Consider the following 15,337-nt stretch of genomic DNA (forward strand, 5'->3'; position numbering starts at 1 on the left):
GTATAAGTGATTAGATATAGTGTCAGTGCTATGTACAGTATATGTGATTAGATATAGTGCCTGTGCTATGTACAGTATAAGTGATTAGATATAGCGCCTGTGCTATGTACAGTATAAGTGATTAGATATAGTGCCTGTGCTATGTACAGTATAAGTGATTAGATATAGTGCCTGTGCTGTGTACAGTATAAGTGATTAGCTATAGTGTCAGTGCTATGTACAGTATATGTGATTAGATATAGTGTCAGTGCTATGTACAGTATATGTGATTAGATATAGTGTCAGTGCTATGTACAGTATATGTGATTAGATATAGTGTCAGTGCTATGTACAGTATAAGTGATTAGATATAGTGTCAGTGCTATGTACAGTATAAGTGATTAGATATAGTGTCAGTGCTATGTACAGTATAAGTGATTAGATATAGTGTCAGTGCTATGTACAGTATAAGTGATTAGCTATAGTGTCAGTGCTATGTACAGTATATGTGATTAGATATAGTGTCAGTGCTATGTACAGTATAAGTGATTAGATATAGTGTCAGTGCTATGTACAGTATAAGTGATTAGATATAGTGTCAGTGCTATGTACAGTATAAGTGATTAGCTATAGTGTCAGTGCTATGTACAGTATAAGTGATTAGCTATAGTGTCAGTGCTATGTACAGTATATGTGATTAGATATAGTGTCAGTGCTATGTACAGTATATGTGATTAGATATAGTGTCAGTGCTATGTACAGTATATGTGATTAGATATAGTGTCAGTGCTATGTACAGTATAAGTGATTAGATATAGTGTCAGTGCTATGTACAGTATAAGTGATTAGATATAGTGTCAGTGCTATGTACAGTATATGTGATTAGATATAGTGTCAGTGCTATGTACAGTATAAGTGATTAGATATAGTGTCAGTGCTATGTACAGTATAAGTGATTAGATATAGTGTCAGTGCTATGTACAGTATAAGTGATTAGATATAGTGCCTGTGCTATGTACAGTATAAGTGATTAGATATAGTGCCTGTGCTGTGTACAGTATAAGTGATTAGCTATAGTGTCAGTGCTATGTACAGTATATGTGATTAGATATAGTGTCAGTGCTATGTACAGTATATGTGATTAGATATAGTGTCAGTGCTATGTACAGTATATGTGATTAGATATAGTGTCAGTGCTATGTACAGTATAAGTGATTAGATATAGTGTCAGTGCTATGTACAGTATAAGTGATTAGATATAGTGTCAGTGCTATGTACAGTATAAGTGATTAGCTATAGTGTCAGTGCTATGTACAGTATATGTGATTAGATATAGTGTCAGTGCTATGTACAGTATAAGTGATTAGCTATAGTGTCAGTGCTATGTACAGTATAAGTGATTAGCTATAGTGTCAGTGCTATGTACAGTATATGTGATTAGATATAGTGTCAGTGCTATGTACAGTATAAGTGATTAGCTATAGTGTCAGTGCTATGTACAGTATAAGTGATTAGATATAGTGTCAGTGCTATGTACAGTATAAGTGATTAGATATAGTGTCAGTGCTATGTACAGTATAAGTGATTAGCTATAGTGTCAGTGCTATGTACAGTATAAGTGATTAGCTATAGTGTCAGTGCTATGTACAGTATAAGTGATTAGCTATAGTGTCAGTGCTATGTACAGTATAAGTGATTAGCTATAGTGTCAGTGCTATGTACAGTATAAGTGATTAGCTATAGTGTCAGTGCTATGTACAGTATAAGTGATTAGCTATAGTGTCAGTGCTATGTACAGTATAAGTGATTAGCTATAGTGTCAGTGCTATGTACAGTATATGTGATTAGATATAGTGTCAGTGCTATGTACAGTATATGTGATTAGCTATAGTGTCAGTGCTATGTACAGTATATGTGATTAGCTATAGTGTCAGTGCTATGTACAGTATATGTGATTAGCTATAGTGTCAGTGCTATGTACAGTATATGTGATTAGCTATAGTGTCAGTGCTATGTACAGTATATGTGATTAGCTATAGTGTCAGTGCTATGTACAGTATATGTGATTAGCTATAGTGTCAGTGCTATGTACAGTATAAGTGATTAGCTATAGTGTCAGTGCTATGTACAGTATATGTGATTAGCTATAGTGTCAGTGCTATGTACAGTATATGTGATTAGCTATAGTGTCAGTGCTATGTACAGTATATGTGATTAGCTATAGTGTCAGTGCTATGTACAGTATAAGTGATTAGCTATAGTGTCAGTGCTATGTACAGTATATGTGATTAGCTATAGTGTCAGTGCTATGTACAGTATATGTGATTAGCTATAGTGTCAGTGCTATGTACAGTATAAGTGATTAGCTATAGTGTCAGTGCTATGTACAGTATAAGTGATTAGCTATAGTGTCAGTGCTATGTACAGTATAAGTGATTAGCTATAGTGTCAGTGCTATGTACAGTATAAGTGATTAGCTATAGTGCCTGTGCTATGTACAGTATATGTGATTAGCTATAGTGCCTGTGCTATGTACAGTATAAGTGATTAGATATAGTGTCAGTGCTATGTACAGTATATGTGATTAGCTATAGTGCCTGTGCTATGTACAGTATAAGTGATTAGCTATAGTGTCTGTGCTATGTACAGTATAAGTGATTAGCTATAGTGTCAGTGCTATGTACAGTATATGTGATTAGCTATAGTGCCTGTGCTATGTACAGTATAAGTGATTAGATATAGTGTCAGTGCTATGTACAGTATATGTGATTAGCTATAGTGCCTGTGCTATGTACAGTATAAGTGATTAGCTATAGTGTCAGTGCTATGTACAGTATAAGTGATTAGCTATAGTGTCAGTGCTATGTACAGTATAAGTGATTAGATATAGTGTCAGTGCTATGTACAGTATATGTGATTAGCTATAGTGCCTGTGCTATGTACAGTATAAGTGATTAGATATAGTGTCAGTGCTATGTACAGTATATGTGATTAGCTATAGTGCCTGTGCTATGTACAGTATATGTGATTAGCTATAGTGCCTGTGCTATGTACAGTATATGTGATTAGCTATAGTGCCTGTGCTATGTACAGTATATGTGATTAGCTATAGTGCCTGTGCTATGTACAGTATATGTGATTAGCTATAGTGCCTGTGCTATGTACAGTATATGTGATTAGCTATAGTGCCTGTGCTATGTACAGTATATGTGATTAGCTATAGTGCCTGTGCTATGTACAGTATATGTGATTAGCTATAGTGTCAGTGCTATGTACAGTATATGTGATTAGCTATAGTGCCTGTGCTGTGTATACTGGAGTGTCCGGGGAGGGAGATGGGCGTGTCACTGCATACCATGCCCCGCCTCCAGCTTGCGGCTCCCGCGCATGCTCAGTAGGCGGAAGAGTATTCTGCGCATGTGCAGTAGGATTCGTTGTGCCCCATAAACATGGCGGAGCTGCTGCGGGTAAGATGCTGAGATTCTCCGGTGGAAGGAGGACTCTGTGCGGCCATGGCGAGGTTGGCTGACTACTTCATAGTGGTTGGATATGACCATGAGAAGACAGGTACGTGCTGCTGGGTTGTAGCCCTGATCTGTGTTGTTATGAGGAGGGAGGTGATGCTGCTGCTGGGATCCCCCTATACCCGCTACACATGGACTCGTCCCCTGTGTGTTATGCCTCGTCTGGCACATATCATATCTCATAGGGAGGGGTGCTGGGAGTCTTCCTGCCCCTGTGTTCTGTAGGTTGGGAATGTCTCCCTCCCCTAATGTCACATCCTGAGTGACGTCCTCTCCCAGCACATTGCTAGACTATCATTTTGTGCCATACATATTGGAGGGGGCTTATTTTAGGTTGAGCTTTGTGCTGCGCAAGTGCTGAGGTTTGCGCTGTGCAAGCGCTGTAGGGGAGGTTTGCGCTGTGCAAGTGCTGTAGGGGAGGTCTGCGCTGCGCAAGCGCTGTAGGGGAGGTTTGCGCTGTGCAAGCGCTGTAGGGGAGGTTTGCGCTGCACAAGAGATGGAGGGGAGGTTTGCGCTGCGCAAGCGCTGGAGGGGAGGTTTGCGCTGCGCAAGCGCTGGAGGGGAGGTTTGCGCTGCGCAAGCGCTGGAGGGGAGGTTTGCGCTGCGCAAGCGCTGGAGGGGAGGTTTGCGCTGCGCAAGCGCTGGAGGGGAGGTTTGCGCTGCGCAAGCGCTGGAGGGGAGGTTTGCGCTGCGCAAGCGCTGGAGGGGAGGTTTGCGCTGCGCAAGAGCTGGAGGGGAGGTTTGCCCTGCGGAAGCGCTGGAGGTGAGGTTTGCGCTGCGGAAGCGCTGGAGGTGAGGTTTGCGCTGCGGAAGCGCTGGAGGTGAGGTTTGCTCTGCGGAAGCGCTGTAGGTGAGGTTTCCGCTGCGGAAGTGCTGGAGGCGAGGTTTGCTCTGCGCATGCGCTGGAGGCGAGGTTTGTGCTGGAGGTGAGGGGAAGGTTTGCGCTGCGTGAATACTGCATACAGACTGTTTATTATCTGGTCTTTTTTAATGCATCATTTTTTCATTTTCTGCTGTACTACATGTTCCTGTGGTGTGGGTCATATGGGTCTGTGATGTGGGTCATATGGGTCTGATGTGGGTCATATGGGTCTGTGGCATGGGTAATGGGTGTGGGTCATGGGTATGGGTCTGTGGTGTGGGTCATATGGGTCTGTGGTGTGGGTCATATGGGTCTGTGGTGTGGGTCATATGGGTCTGTGGTGTGGGTCATATGGGTCTGTGGCATGGGTAATGGGTAATGGGTGTGGGTCATGGGTATGGGTCTGTGGTGTGGGTCATATGGGTCTGTGGTGTGGGTCATATGGGTCTGTGGTGTGGGTCATATGGGTCTGTGGTGTGGGTCATATGGGTCTGTGGTGTGGGTCATATGGGTCTGTGGTGTGGGTCATATGGGTCTGTGGTGTGGGTCATATGGGTCTGTGGTGTGGGTCATATGGGTCTGTGGGGTTGCTGCCTGTAGACTGTTTAAATGATTAGTAACACCTGGTCATTATGTATTTCTAGTTTACATTTGTTTTATAGATCTTGAATGGTTGCTGAACGTTAGAATTATTTTTAGGCACACCAGTAGCACTTGGCCCAATGTTGAATCCCTGGTTTAGTTTGTTTAAAGTACTTAATTTAATATTTGGCCCGGTACTGTGTTGACATCCTTTTCTTACCCTCTGCAGCTCTGGGAAAGTTTATGTTTTGATTTTATAATATTTTCTGTTGACTAGTAAACGATCATTCAGAATGTGTCACATCTGATCTATTATAAAGGAAATGCATCAAGTTTTAAATTCACTGGGCTTTGCTAATTGCACAGTAACAAATTGTTTCTCTCATTTTATAGCTGTTCATCATTAATTCTGTACAACAATAAAATTATACTATGCCTATTGTGATCCATTTACTTTGCGAAAGTGTTTATATATAACTGCGCACAGTAGTAATATTTCCGTTATGGAGTTGTCTTGCTATGACAGTTAGAAAATAGCCCCTATAAATTGGATGGCAAGTATTTAAGTGCTTTGACATAAATGTAATAATATTAATTTCTACTTTTTGTCCTTTGCTGAAGGCCTCTCTTGTAAAGCCATCGGCGTACTAAGCAAAGAACGCGACGTTTATAGGTGAGGCAGAAGCAGCCTGAGTGCTGACTATAAGGCCGCTCATCCACTAAAGTTAAGGAACTGCTTATCAACCGATATGTGGTGTTTTAACGGGATGTATTTAAAATACAGACGGCCGGGACGGCTTCTGTTGAAATCCTGTCATCGGAATCCCGACCCAGGAATTAACATAGGCGGCTAAATCCCGAAGCCAGCCCACAGACTGACGCCGGAATGTCGACAGACAGCATCCCGATCGAAAGTAAGCTGGGGTGCCCTTACCTGCTAACCGCAGGGAGGGAGAGGGTTGGCTTTAGGCACCACAGGAGGTTACAATTAGTGTTTGGGGGGGGAGGGGTTAGGGTTAGGCACCAACTGGGGGAGGGATAAGGGTTAGGCACCACTGGGGGAGGGGTTAGGTAAGTGTAATAGTAAATGGCCAGTAGGGATTAGTCAACACTAACCAGGAGGTGTTGCAGTAGTGTATAAAAATCTATCCTAAAGTAAGACGGGGAGAAGGTGCTGATATAGGGACCTGTTGGAACAAGCGGTTCCAGGTGCTGGTGTAAAGGCACACATCCACTTAAAGACATGAAAACGACTGTATGATTACGATTTGTCAGTCTGTGACGTGCCTACGAGCAGTCCTTCAGTGTAGGCACAATCAATCGTCTCCAAACATGCGGAACGTGACATTATTGTCAGGTTGTACAACATATTTGCCCGATGATGGCTGTCTAAGCGACCCGCGGGAGCGCGCATCACTGGTCATTTTAGAATTTTTTAAATGATGTGCAAACGATTTGTAAGCGATTTATTGAACGATATAGTTATCGTTCAATTGCTCAATTTACTCTAATGTTCACAAACAGGGGCTTCCAACTGCGCCAAAAGGTTGTTCCATACAGATCTAATTGTTTCTTCTTTCTTCCACTGGCGGTATCTCTCCAATACAAGTGGATATATATGGGAAAAGAAGATATGTACACTCACTCACTCACTCACTCACTCACTCACTCACTCACTCACTCACTCACTCACACTCTCTCTCTCTATAGGTTCCCTGAGAGCAAATGGCTTATGAGAAGTCTGTTATTGGTGCAATGTACAGATTCTGATATTCCCCCATCTGAACCCGGGTTTATGTTCCATCTGTAAGATGATCTGAGAAATGTATTTACATGACGGTACGCATGTTCTCAGTTTTTTAGAATGTGGTGTTAATAAAAAATACAATGATACATTGTTATCATACACCTGGAGGGTGCATCCCTGGTTGGAGTGAAAGGGAAGGGAGAAGATGTAAAGATACCGTTATGAGCATGGTGCATGTTTATCTATGTCATTTACCTTCACACACTGAGGTGTTATTTCATTTCCATATTCCTATGAGAAAAAACACAAAGGTGATGGTTGGTTGGAGAGTACCTCTATTTGCTTTCTGGGAACCTATACTTTTACTGACTTTAGAAAGATTTTTGTCCTCATCAGTGTGTATATACAGTCAGGTCCATAAATATTGGGACAGTGACAGAATTCTCATATTTTGGCCTCTAGTCACCACCACAATGGTTTTGAAATGAAACAGACAAGATGTGCTTTACCTGCAGACTTTGAGATTTAATTTGAGGGTAATTGCATCCAAATCGGGTGAATAGTGTAGGAATTACAACAGTTTCAATTTTTAAGGGGCCAAAAGTAATGGGACTATCAACTCAAAAGCTATTTCATGGACAGGTGTGGGCTATTCCCTCGTTATTTCTTTATCAATTAAGCAGGTAAAAGGTCTGGAGTTGATTCTAGGTGTGACATTTGCATTTGGAATCAGTTGCTGTCAACTCTCAATATGAGATCCAAAGAGCTGTCACTATCAGTGAAGCAAGCCATCATTAGGCTGAAAAATCAAAGCAAACCCATCAGAGAGATAGCAAAAACATTAGGTGTGGCCAAATCTACTGTTTGGAACATTCTTAAAAAGAAAGAATGCACCGGAGAGCTCAGCAACACCAAAAGATCCGGAAGACCACGGAAAACAACTGTGGTGGATGACAGAAGAATTATTTCCCTGGTGAAGAAAAACCCCTTCACAACAGTTGGCCAAATCAAGAACACTCTCCAGGAGGTAGGTGTATATGTGTCAAAGTTAACAATCAAGAGAAGACTTCACAAGAGTGAATATAGAGGGTTCACCACAAGATGTAAACCATTGGTGAGCCACAAAAACAGGAAGACCAGATTAGAGTTTCCAAACAACATCTAAAAAAGCCATTACAGTTCTGGAACAACATCCTATGGACAGATGAGACCAAGATCAACTTGTACCAGAGTGATGGGAAGAGAAGAGAAGGAAAGGAACTGCTCATGATCCAAAACATACCACCTCATCATTGAAGCATGGTGGTGGTAGTGTCATGGCGTGGGCATGTATGGCTGCCAATGGAACCGGTTCCTTTGTATTTATTGATGATGTGACTGCTGACAAAAGCAGCAGAATGAATTCTGAAGTGTTTCGAGCAATATTATATGCTCATATTCAGTCAAATGCTTCAGAACTCATTGGGAGGCGCTTCACAGTGCAAATGGACAATGACCCGAAGCATACTGCAAAAGCAACCAAAGAGTTTTTTAAGGCCAAAAAGTGGAATGTTATGCAATGGCCAATGGGAGTGGGAGTGGGAGCCGGATTCCCTGTGGTAGCTGTGCTGCGCCTCCGCATCAGGCTTTCACCTGTTCCAATGGTGAGTGGCCACGCGTGGACATCGCTCCGAGTCCGGCCTGTGAGCAAGGGGGAGAAGTGACGTCTCGCTGCTGCTGCTCCCGGGCAGTGGGCGGGGCCTGCCAGTCCCAGGCTGGTCATGGTCGGAGCTGCCTGCTGATTGGGTGAGACTGCGCAGCGGGTACTGTTTATCTTACTCAATGCCATTTTCTTACTACTGTAATAAATGGCCCATGAACCTTTTATATGCCAGCCAAAAACCCCCTCATGCACCTATATATGCCAGCCCAGAACCCCTCATGCCCCTTTGACATCAGAGACCCCCTCTTGCCCCTATATATGCTAGAACCCTCTCATGGGCCTTAATATGTCATCAAGGCCCCCCTCATGCCCCTGTTGATGTAGAGCCCCTCATGCCCTTTTTATATTGCATTAGAGACCTCCTCATGCCATTTATATACCAGAGCCCCATCCTCATGTGCCACTAGTGCCTACCCTCTTATGCCACCACATCTGCAGCCTGGGCCTGTCCTCATTAATCACATAGACATATACTCACAGAGTTTGCTGTACCAGGCCGGGGCTAAGCAGCACTCCTCCGACTCCGCAGCAGCTGAGCCAGGCCAGCACAGAACTCCATCTCCAACCAAATAGCGCACAGTGACCGTCTCCTCCCTGTAAGTAAGCCCACACTGTCCCTGCTCCAACATCGCGACTCACCTCCGTGCTTACGTATGAAGCAGGAGACACAGTGGGCGGGGTCGGGTGGTGTGCCGGCTGGTGTCTGTCTGGTTGGAGCTGCTTGCTGATTGGGTGAGGAGATGCCAGCGGTGGCTATTGGTTGAGAAGACGGCGGCGATTGGCTACTACGGTGCTACACACAGCACAGCCACACACAGCGTGCCGCACAGGACCTGCATACTTTTTAAAATTGGGTCCCCCACTCCCTGTATCACGTTTTTTGCGATCACTGTTAATACTTATAACTGCCAGTTACTGATTCCTTCCACTGCGCAGTGGGCGGGTAATTTGTTGCAAACCACCAGGCTCCTGCTCCGACACCTGTAACTGCCTGCTTGTGGGTGTACATGGACATGCTGCTGCTGCTGCACCTCCTGAATATTGTTGGTTAATTCCCAATTATGCAGGTTCTGAGGCTTCCTCCTCTCTATCATATTCCAATCTAGTCTATGGTGAGTCAGCTGGCTGCAGATCCATCTGTTGATTAAGAAAAAAAAAACTGCTGTATTAGTTTTGGGGGAGTTGCCCTGTTTCCTTTGTTGCATTGATGCTGGGTACTCATAATGTACTGAGATGCTGTTTCCTTTGTTGCATTGATGTTGAGTATTCCTAGTGTGCTGAGATGCTGTTTCCTTTGTTGCATTGATGCTGGGTATTCCTAGTGTGCTGAGATGCTGTTTCCTTTGTTGCATTGATGCTGGGTATTCCTAGTGTGCTGAGATGCTGTTTCCTTTGTTGCATTGATGCTGGGTACTCATAATGTACTGAGATGCTGTTTCCTTTGTTGCATTGATGTTGAGTATTCCTAGTGTGCTGAGATGCTGTTTCCTTTGTTGCATTGATGCTGGGTACTCATAATGTACTGAGATGCTGTTTCCTTTGTTGCATTGATGTTGAGTATTCCTAGTGTGCTGAGATGCTGTTTCCTTTGTTGCATTGATGCTGGGTATTCCTAGTGTGCTGAGATGCTGTTTCCTTTGTTACGTTGATGCTGGGTATTCCTAGTGTGCTGAGATGCTGTTTCCTTTGTTGCATTGATGCTGGGTATTCCTAGTGTACTGAGATGCTGTTTCCTTTGTTGCATTGATGCTGGGTATTCCTAGTGTGCTGAGATGCTGGGTATTCCTAGTGTGCTGATATGCCGTTTCCTTTGTTGCATTGATGCTGGGTATTCCTAGTGTGCTGAGATGCTGTTTCCTTTGTTGCATTGATGCTGGGTATTCCTAGTGTGCTGAGATGCTGTTTCCTTTGTTGCATTGATGCTGGGTATTCCTAGTGTGCTGAGATGCCGTTTCCTTTGTTGCATTGATGCTGGGTATTCCTAGTGTGCTGAGATGCCGTTTCCTTTGTTGCATTGATGCTGGGTATTCCTAGTGTGCTGAGATGCCGTTTCCTTTGTTGCATTGATGCTGGGTATTCCTAGTGTGCTGAGATGATGGGTATTCCTAGTGTGCTGAGATGCCGTTTCCTTTGTTGCATTGATGCTGAGTATTCCTAGTGTGCTGAGATGCCGTTTCCTTTGTTGCGTTGATGCTGAGTATTCCTAGTGTGCTGAGATGCCGTTTCCTTTGTTGCATTGATGCTGAGTATTCCTAGTGTGCTGAGATGCTATTTCCTTTGTTACGTTGATGCTGAGTATTCCTAGTGTGCTGAGATGCCGTTTACTTTGTTGCATTGATGCTGGGTATTCCTAGTGTGCTGAGATGCTGGGTATTCCTAGTGTGCTGAGATGCCGTTTCCTTTGTTGCGTTGATGCTGAGTATTCCTAGTGTGCTGAGATGCTGTTTCCTTTGTTACGTTGATGCTGAGTATTCCTAGTGTGCTGAGATGCTGTTTCCTTTGTTGCATTGATGGTGAGTATTCCTAGTGTGCTGAGATGCCGTTTCCTTTGTTGCATTGATGCTGGGTATTCCTAGTGTGCTGAGATGCTGTTTCCTTTGTTGCATTGATGCTGGGTATTCCTAATGTACTGAGATGCTGTTTCCTTTGTTGCATTGATGCTGGGTATTCCTAATGTACTGAGATGCTGTTTCCTTTGTTGCATTGATGCTGGGTATTCCTAGTGTACTGAGATGCTGTTTCCTTTGTTGCATTGATGCTGGGTATTCCTAGTGTGCTGAGATGCTGGGTATTCCTAGTGTGCTGATATGCCGTTTCCTTTGTTGCATTGATGCTGAGTATTCCTAGTGTGCTGAGATGCCGTTTCCTTTGTTGCATTGATGCTGAGTATTCCTAGTGTGCTGAGATGCTGGGTATTCCTAGTGTGCTGAGATGCCGTTTCCTTTGTTGCGTTGATGCTGAGTATTCCTAGTGTGCTGAGATGCCGTTTACTTTGTTGCATTGATGCTGGGTATTCCTAGTGTGCTGAGATGCTGGGTATTCCTAGTGTGCTGAGATGCCGTTATCTTTGTTGCGTTGATGCTGAGTATTCCTAGTGTGCTGAGATGCTGTTTCCTTTGTTACGTTGATGCTGAGTATTCCTAGTGTGCTGAGATGCCGTTTACTTTGTTGCATTGACCTGGGTATTCCTAGTATGCTGAGATGCTGGGTATTCCTAGTGTGCTGAGATGCTGTTTTCTTTGTTGCGTTGATGCTGGGTATTCCTAGTGTGCTGAGATGCCGTTTCCTTTGTTGCATTGATGCTGAGTATTTCTAATGTACTGAGATGCTGTTTCCTTTGTTGCATTGATGCTGGGTATTCCTAGTGTGCTGAGATGCTGGGTATTCCTAGTGTGCTGAGATGCCGTTTCCTTTGTTGCATTGATGCTGAGTATTCCTAGTGTGCTCAGATGCTGGGTATTCCTAGTGTGCTGAGATGCCGTTTCCTTTGTTGCATTGATGCTGAGTATTCCTAGTGTGCTGAGATGCCGTTTACTTTGTTGCATTGATGCTGGGTATTCCTAGTGTGCTGAGATGCTGGGTATTCCTAGTGTGCTGAGATGCTGGGTATTCCTAGTGTGCTGAGATGCCGTTTCCTTTGTTGCATTGATGATGGGTATTCCTAGTGTGCTGAGATGCCGTTTCCTTTGTTGCATTGATGCTGAGTATTACTAGTGTGCTGAGATGCCGTTTCCTTTGTTGCATTGATGCTGAGTATTCCTAATGTACTGAGATGCTGTTTCCATTGATGCTGGGTATTCCTAGTGTGCTGAGATGCTGTTTCCTTTTTTGCATTGATGCTGAGTATTCCTAATGTACTGAGATGCTGTTTCCTTTGTTGCATTGATGGTGGGTATTCCTAGTGTACTGAGATGCTGTTTCCTTTTTTGCATTGATGCTGAGTATCCCTAGTGTGCTGATATGCTGGGTATTCCTAGTGTGCTGAGAAGCTGTTACCTTTGTTGCATTGATGATGGGTATTCCTAGTGTGCTGAGATGCTGTTTCCTTTGTTGCATTGATGCTGGGTATTCCTAGTGTGCTGAGATGCTGGGTATTCCTAGTGTACTGAGATGCTGTTTCCTTTTTTACATTGATGCTGGGTATTCCTAGTGTGCTGAGATGCTGGGTATTCCTAGTATGCTGAGATGCTGGGTATTCCTAGTGTGCTGAGATGCCGTTTCCTTTGTTGCATTGATGCTGAGTATTCCTAGTGTGCTGAGATGCTGTTTTCTTTGTTGCATTGATGCTGAGTATTCCTAGTATGCTGAGATGCTGTTTTCTTTGTTGCATTGATGCTGAGTATTCCTAGTGTACTGAGATGCTATTTCCTTTGTTGCATTGATGCTGAGTATTCCTAGTGTGCTGAGATGCTGTTTCCTTTGTTGCGTTGATGCTGAGTATTCCTAATGTACTGAGATGCTGTTTCCTTTGTTGCATTGATGCTGAGTTTTCCTAGTGTGCTGAGATGCTGTTTCCTTTGTTGCATTGATGCTGGGTATTCCTAGTGTGCTGAGATGCTGGGTATTCCTAGTGTGCTGAGATGCCGTTTCCTTTGTTGCGTTGATGCTGAGTATTCCTAGTGTGCTGAGATGCCGTTTACTTTGTTGCATTGATGCTGGGTATTCATAGTGTGCTGAGATGCTGAGTATTCCTAGTGTGCTGAGATGCCGTTTCCTTTGTTGCATTGATGCTGAGTATTCCTAGTGTGCTGAGATGCCGTTTCCTTTGTTGCATTGATGCTGAGTATTCCTAGTGTACTGAGATGCCGTTTCCTTTGTTGCATTGATGCTGAGTATTCCTAATGTACTGAGATGCTGTTTCCTTTGTTGCATTGATGCTGGGTATTCCTAGTGTGCTGAGATGCTGTTTCCTTTGTTGCATTGATGCTGGGTACTCATAATGTACTGAGATGCTGTTTCCTTTGTTGCATTGATGTTGAGTATTCCTAGTGTGCTGAGATGCTGTTTCCTTTGTTGCATTGATGCTGGGTATTCCTAGTGTGCTGAGATGCTGTTTCCTTTGTTGCATTGATGCTGGGTATTCCTAGTGTGCTGAGATGCTGTTTCCTTTGTTGCATTGATGCTAGGTATTCCTAGTGTGCTGAGATGCTGTTTCCTTTGTTGCATTGATGCTGGGTATTCCTAGTGTGCTGAGATTCCGTTTCCTTTGTTGCATTGATGCTGGGTATTCCTAGTGTGCTGAGATGCTGTTTCCTTTGTTGCATTGATGCTGGGTATTCCTAGTGTGCTGAGATGCCGTTTCCTTTGTTGCATTGATGCTGGGTATTCCTAGTGTGCTGAGATGCCGTTTCCTTTGTTGCATTGATGCTGGGTATTCCTAGTGTGCTGAGATGCCGTTTCCTTTTTTGCATTGATGCTGAGTATTCCTAGTGTGCTGAGATGATGGGTATTCCTAGTGTGCTGAGATGCCGTTTCCTTTGTTGCATTGATGCTGAGTATTCCTAGTGTGCTGAGATGCTGTTTCCTTTGTTGCGTTGATGCTGAGTATTCCTAGTGTGCTGAGATGCTATTTCCTTTGTTACGTTGATGCTGAGTATTCCTAGTGTGCTGAGATGCCGTTTACTTTGTTGCATTGATGCTGGGTATTCCTAGTGTGCTGAGATGCCGTTTCCTTTGTTGCGTTGATGCTGAGTATTCCTAGTGTGCTGAGATGCTGTTTCCTTTGTTACGTTGATGCTGAGTATTCCTAGTGTGCTGAGATGCTGTTTCCTTTGTTGCATTGATGGTGAGTATTCCTAGTGTGCTGAGATGCCGTTTCCTTTGTTACATTGATGCTGGGTATTCCTAGTGTGCTGAGATGCTGTTTCCTTTGTTGCATTGATGCTGGGTATTCCTAGTGTGCTGAGATGCTGTTTTCTTTGTTGCATTGATGCTGGGTATTCCTAGTGTGCTGAGATGCTGTTTCCTTTGTTGCATTGATGCTGGGTATTCCTAATGTACTGAGATGCTGTTTCCTTTGTTGCATTGATGCTGGGTATTCCTAGTGTGCTGAGATGCTGTTTTCTTTGTTGCATTGATGCTGGGTATTCCTAATGTACTGAGATGCTGTTTCCTTTGTTGCATTGATGCTGGGTATTCCTAATGTACTGAGATGCTGTTTCCTTTGTTGCATTGATGCTGGGTATTCCTAGTGTACTGAGATGCTGTTTCCTTTGTTGCATTGATGCTGGGTATTCCTAGTGTGCTGAGATGCTGGGTATTCCTAGTGTGCTGATATGCCGTTTCCTTTGTTGCATTGATGCTGAGTATTCCTAGTGTGCTGAGATGCCGTTTCCTTTGTTGCATTGATGCTGAGTATTCCTAGTGTGCTGAGATGCTGGGTATTCCTAGTGTGCTGAGATGCCGTTTCCTTTGTTGCGTTGATGCTGAGTATTCCTAGTGTGCTGAGATGCCGTTTACTTTGTTGCATTGATGCTGGGTATTCCTAGTGTGCTGAGATGCTGGGTATTCCTAGTGTGCTGAGATGCCGTTTCCTTTGTTGCGTTGATGCTGAGTATTCCTAGTGTGCTGAGATGCTGTTTCCTTTGTTACGTTGATGCTGAGTATTCCTAGTGTGCTGAGATGCCGTTTACTTTGTTGCATTGACCTGGGTATTCCTAGTATGCTGAGATGCTGGGTATTCCTAGTGTGCTGAGATGCTGTTTCCTTTGTTGCGTTGATGCTGGGTATTCCTAGTGTGCTGAGATGCCGTTTCCTTTGTTGCATTGATGCTGAGTATTCCTAATGTACTGAGATGCTGTTTCCTTTGTTGCATTGATGCTGGGTATTCCTAGTGTGCTGAGATGCCGTTTCCTTTGTTGCGTTGATGCTGAGTATCCCTAGTGTGCTGATATGCTGGGTATTCCTAGTGTGCTGAGATGCTGTTTCCTTTGTTGCATTGA

The 15,337-nt window shown here is 43.7% G+C and overlaps 1 protein-coding gene across 2 annotated transcripts in view; it reads left to right on the forward strand.

Annotated features, from left to right (window-relative positions):
- Positions 1 to 3,414: 3,414 nt before the first annotated feature.
- The window catches only part of SBF2 (SET binding factor 2), an 805,041-nt gene continuing 793,118 nt past the window's right edge, over positions 3,415 to 15,337 (forward strand). For both annotated transcript variants that reach the window (XM_088476083.1, XM_088476084.1), the window contains exon 1: positions 3,415 to 3,546. In XM_088476083.1, the coding sequence (XP_088332209.1) occupies positions 3,492 to 3,546 (55 nt within the window). In that variant the 5' untranslated portion in view covers positions 3,415 to 3,491. The remainder of the gene's footprint in view (positions 3,547 to 15,337) is intronic.

Source organism: Taudactylus pleione, unplaced genomic scaffold (genome assembly GCF_031769625.1).
Source record: "Taudactylus pleione unplaced genomic scaffold, aTauple2 ptg000182l, whole genome shotgun sequence".
NCBI classification, from domain to species: Eukaryota; Metazoa; Chordata; class Amphibia; order Anura; family Myobatrachidae; genus Taudactylus; species Taudactylus pleione.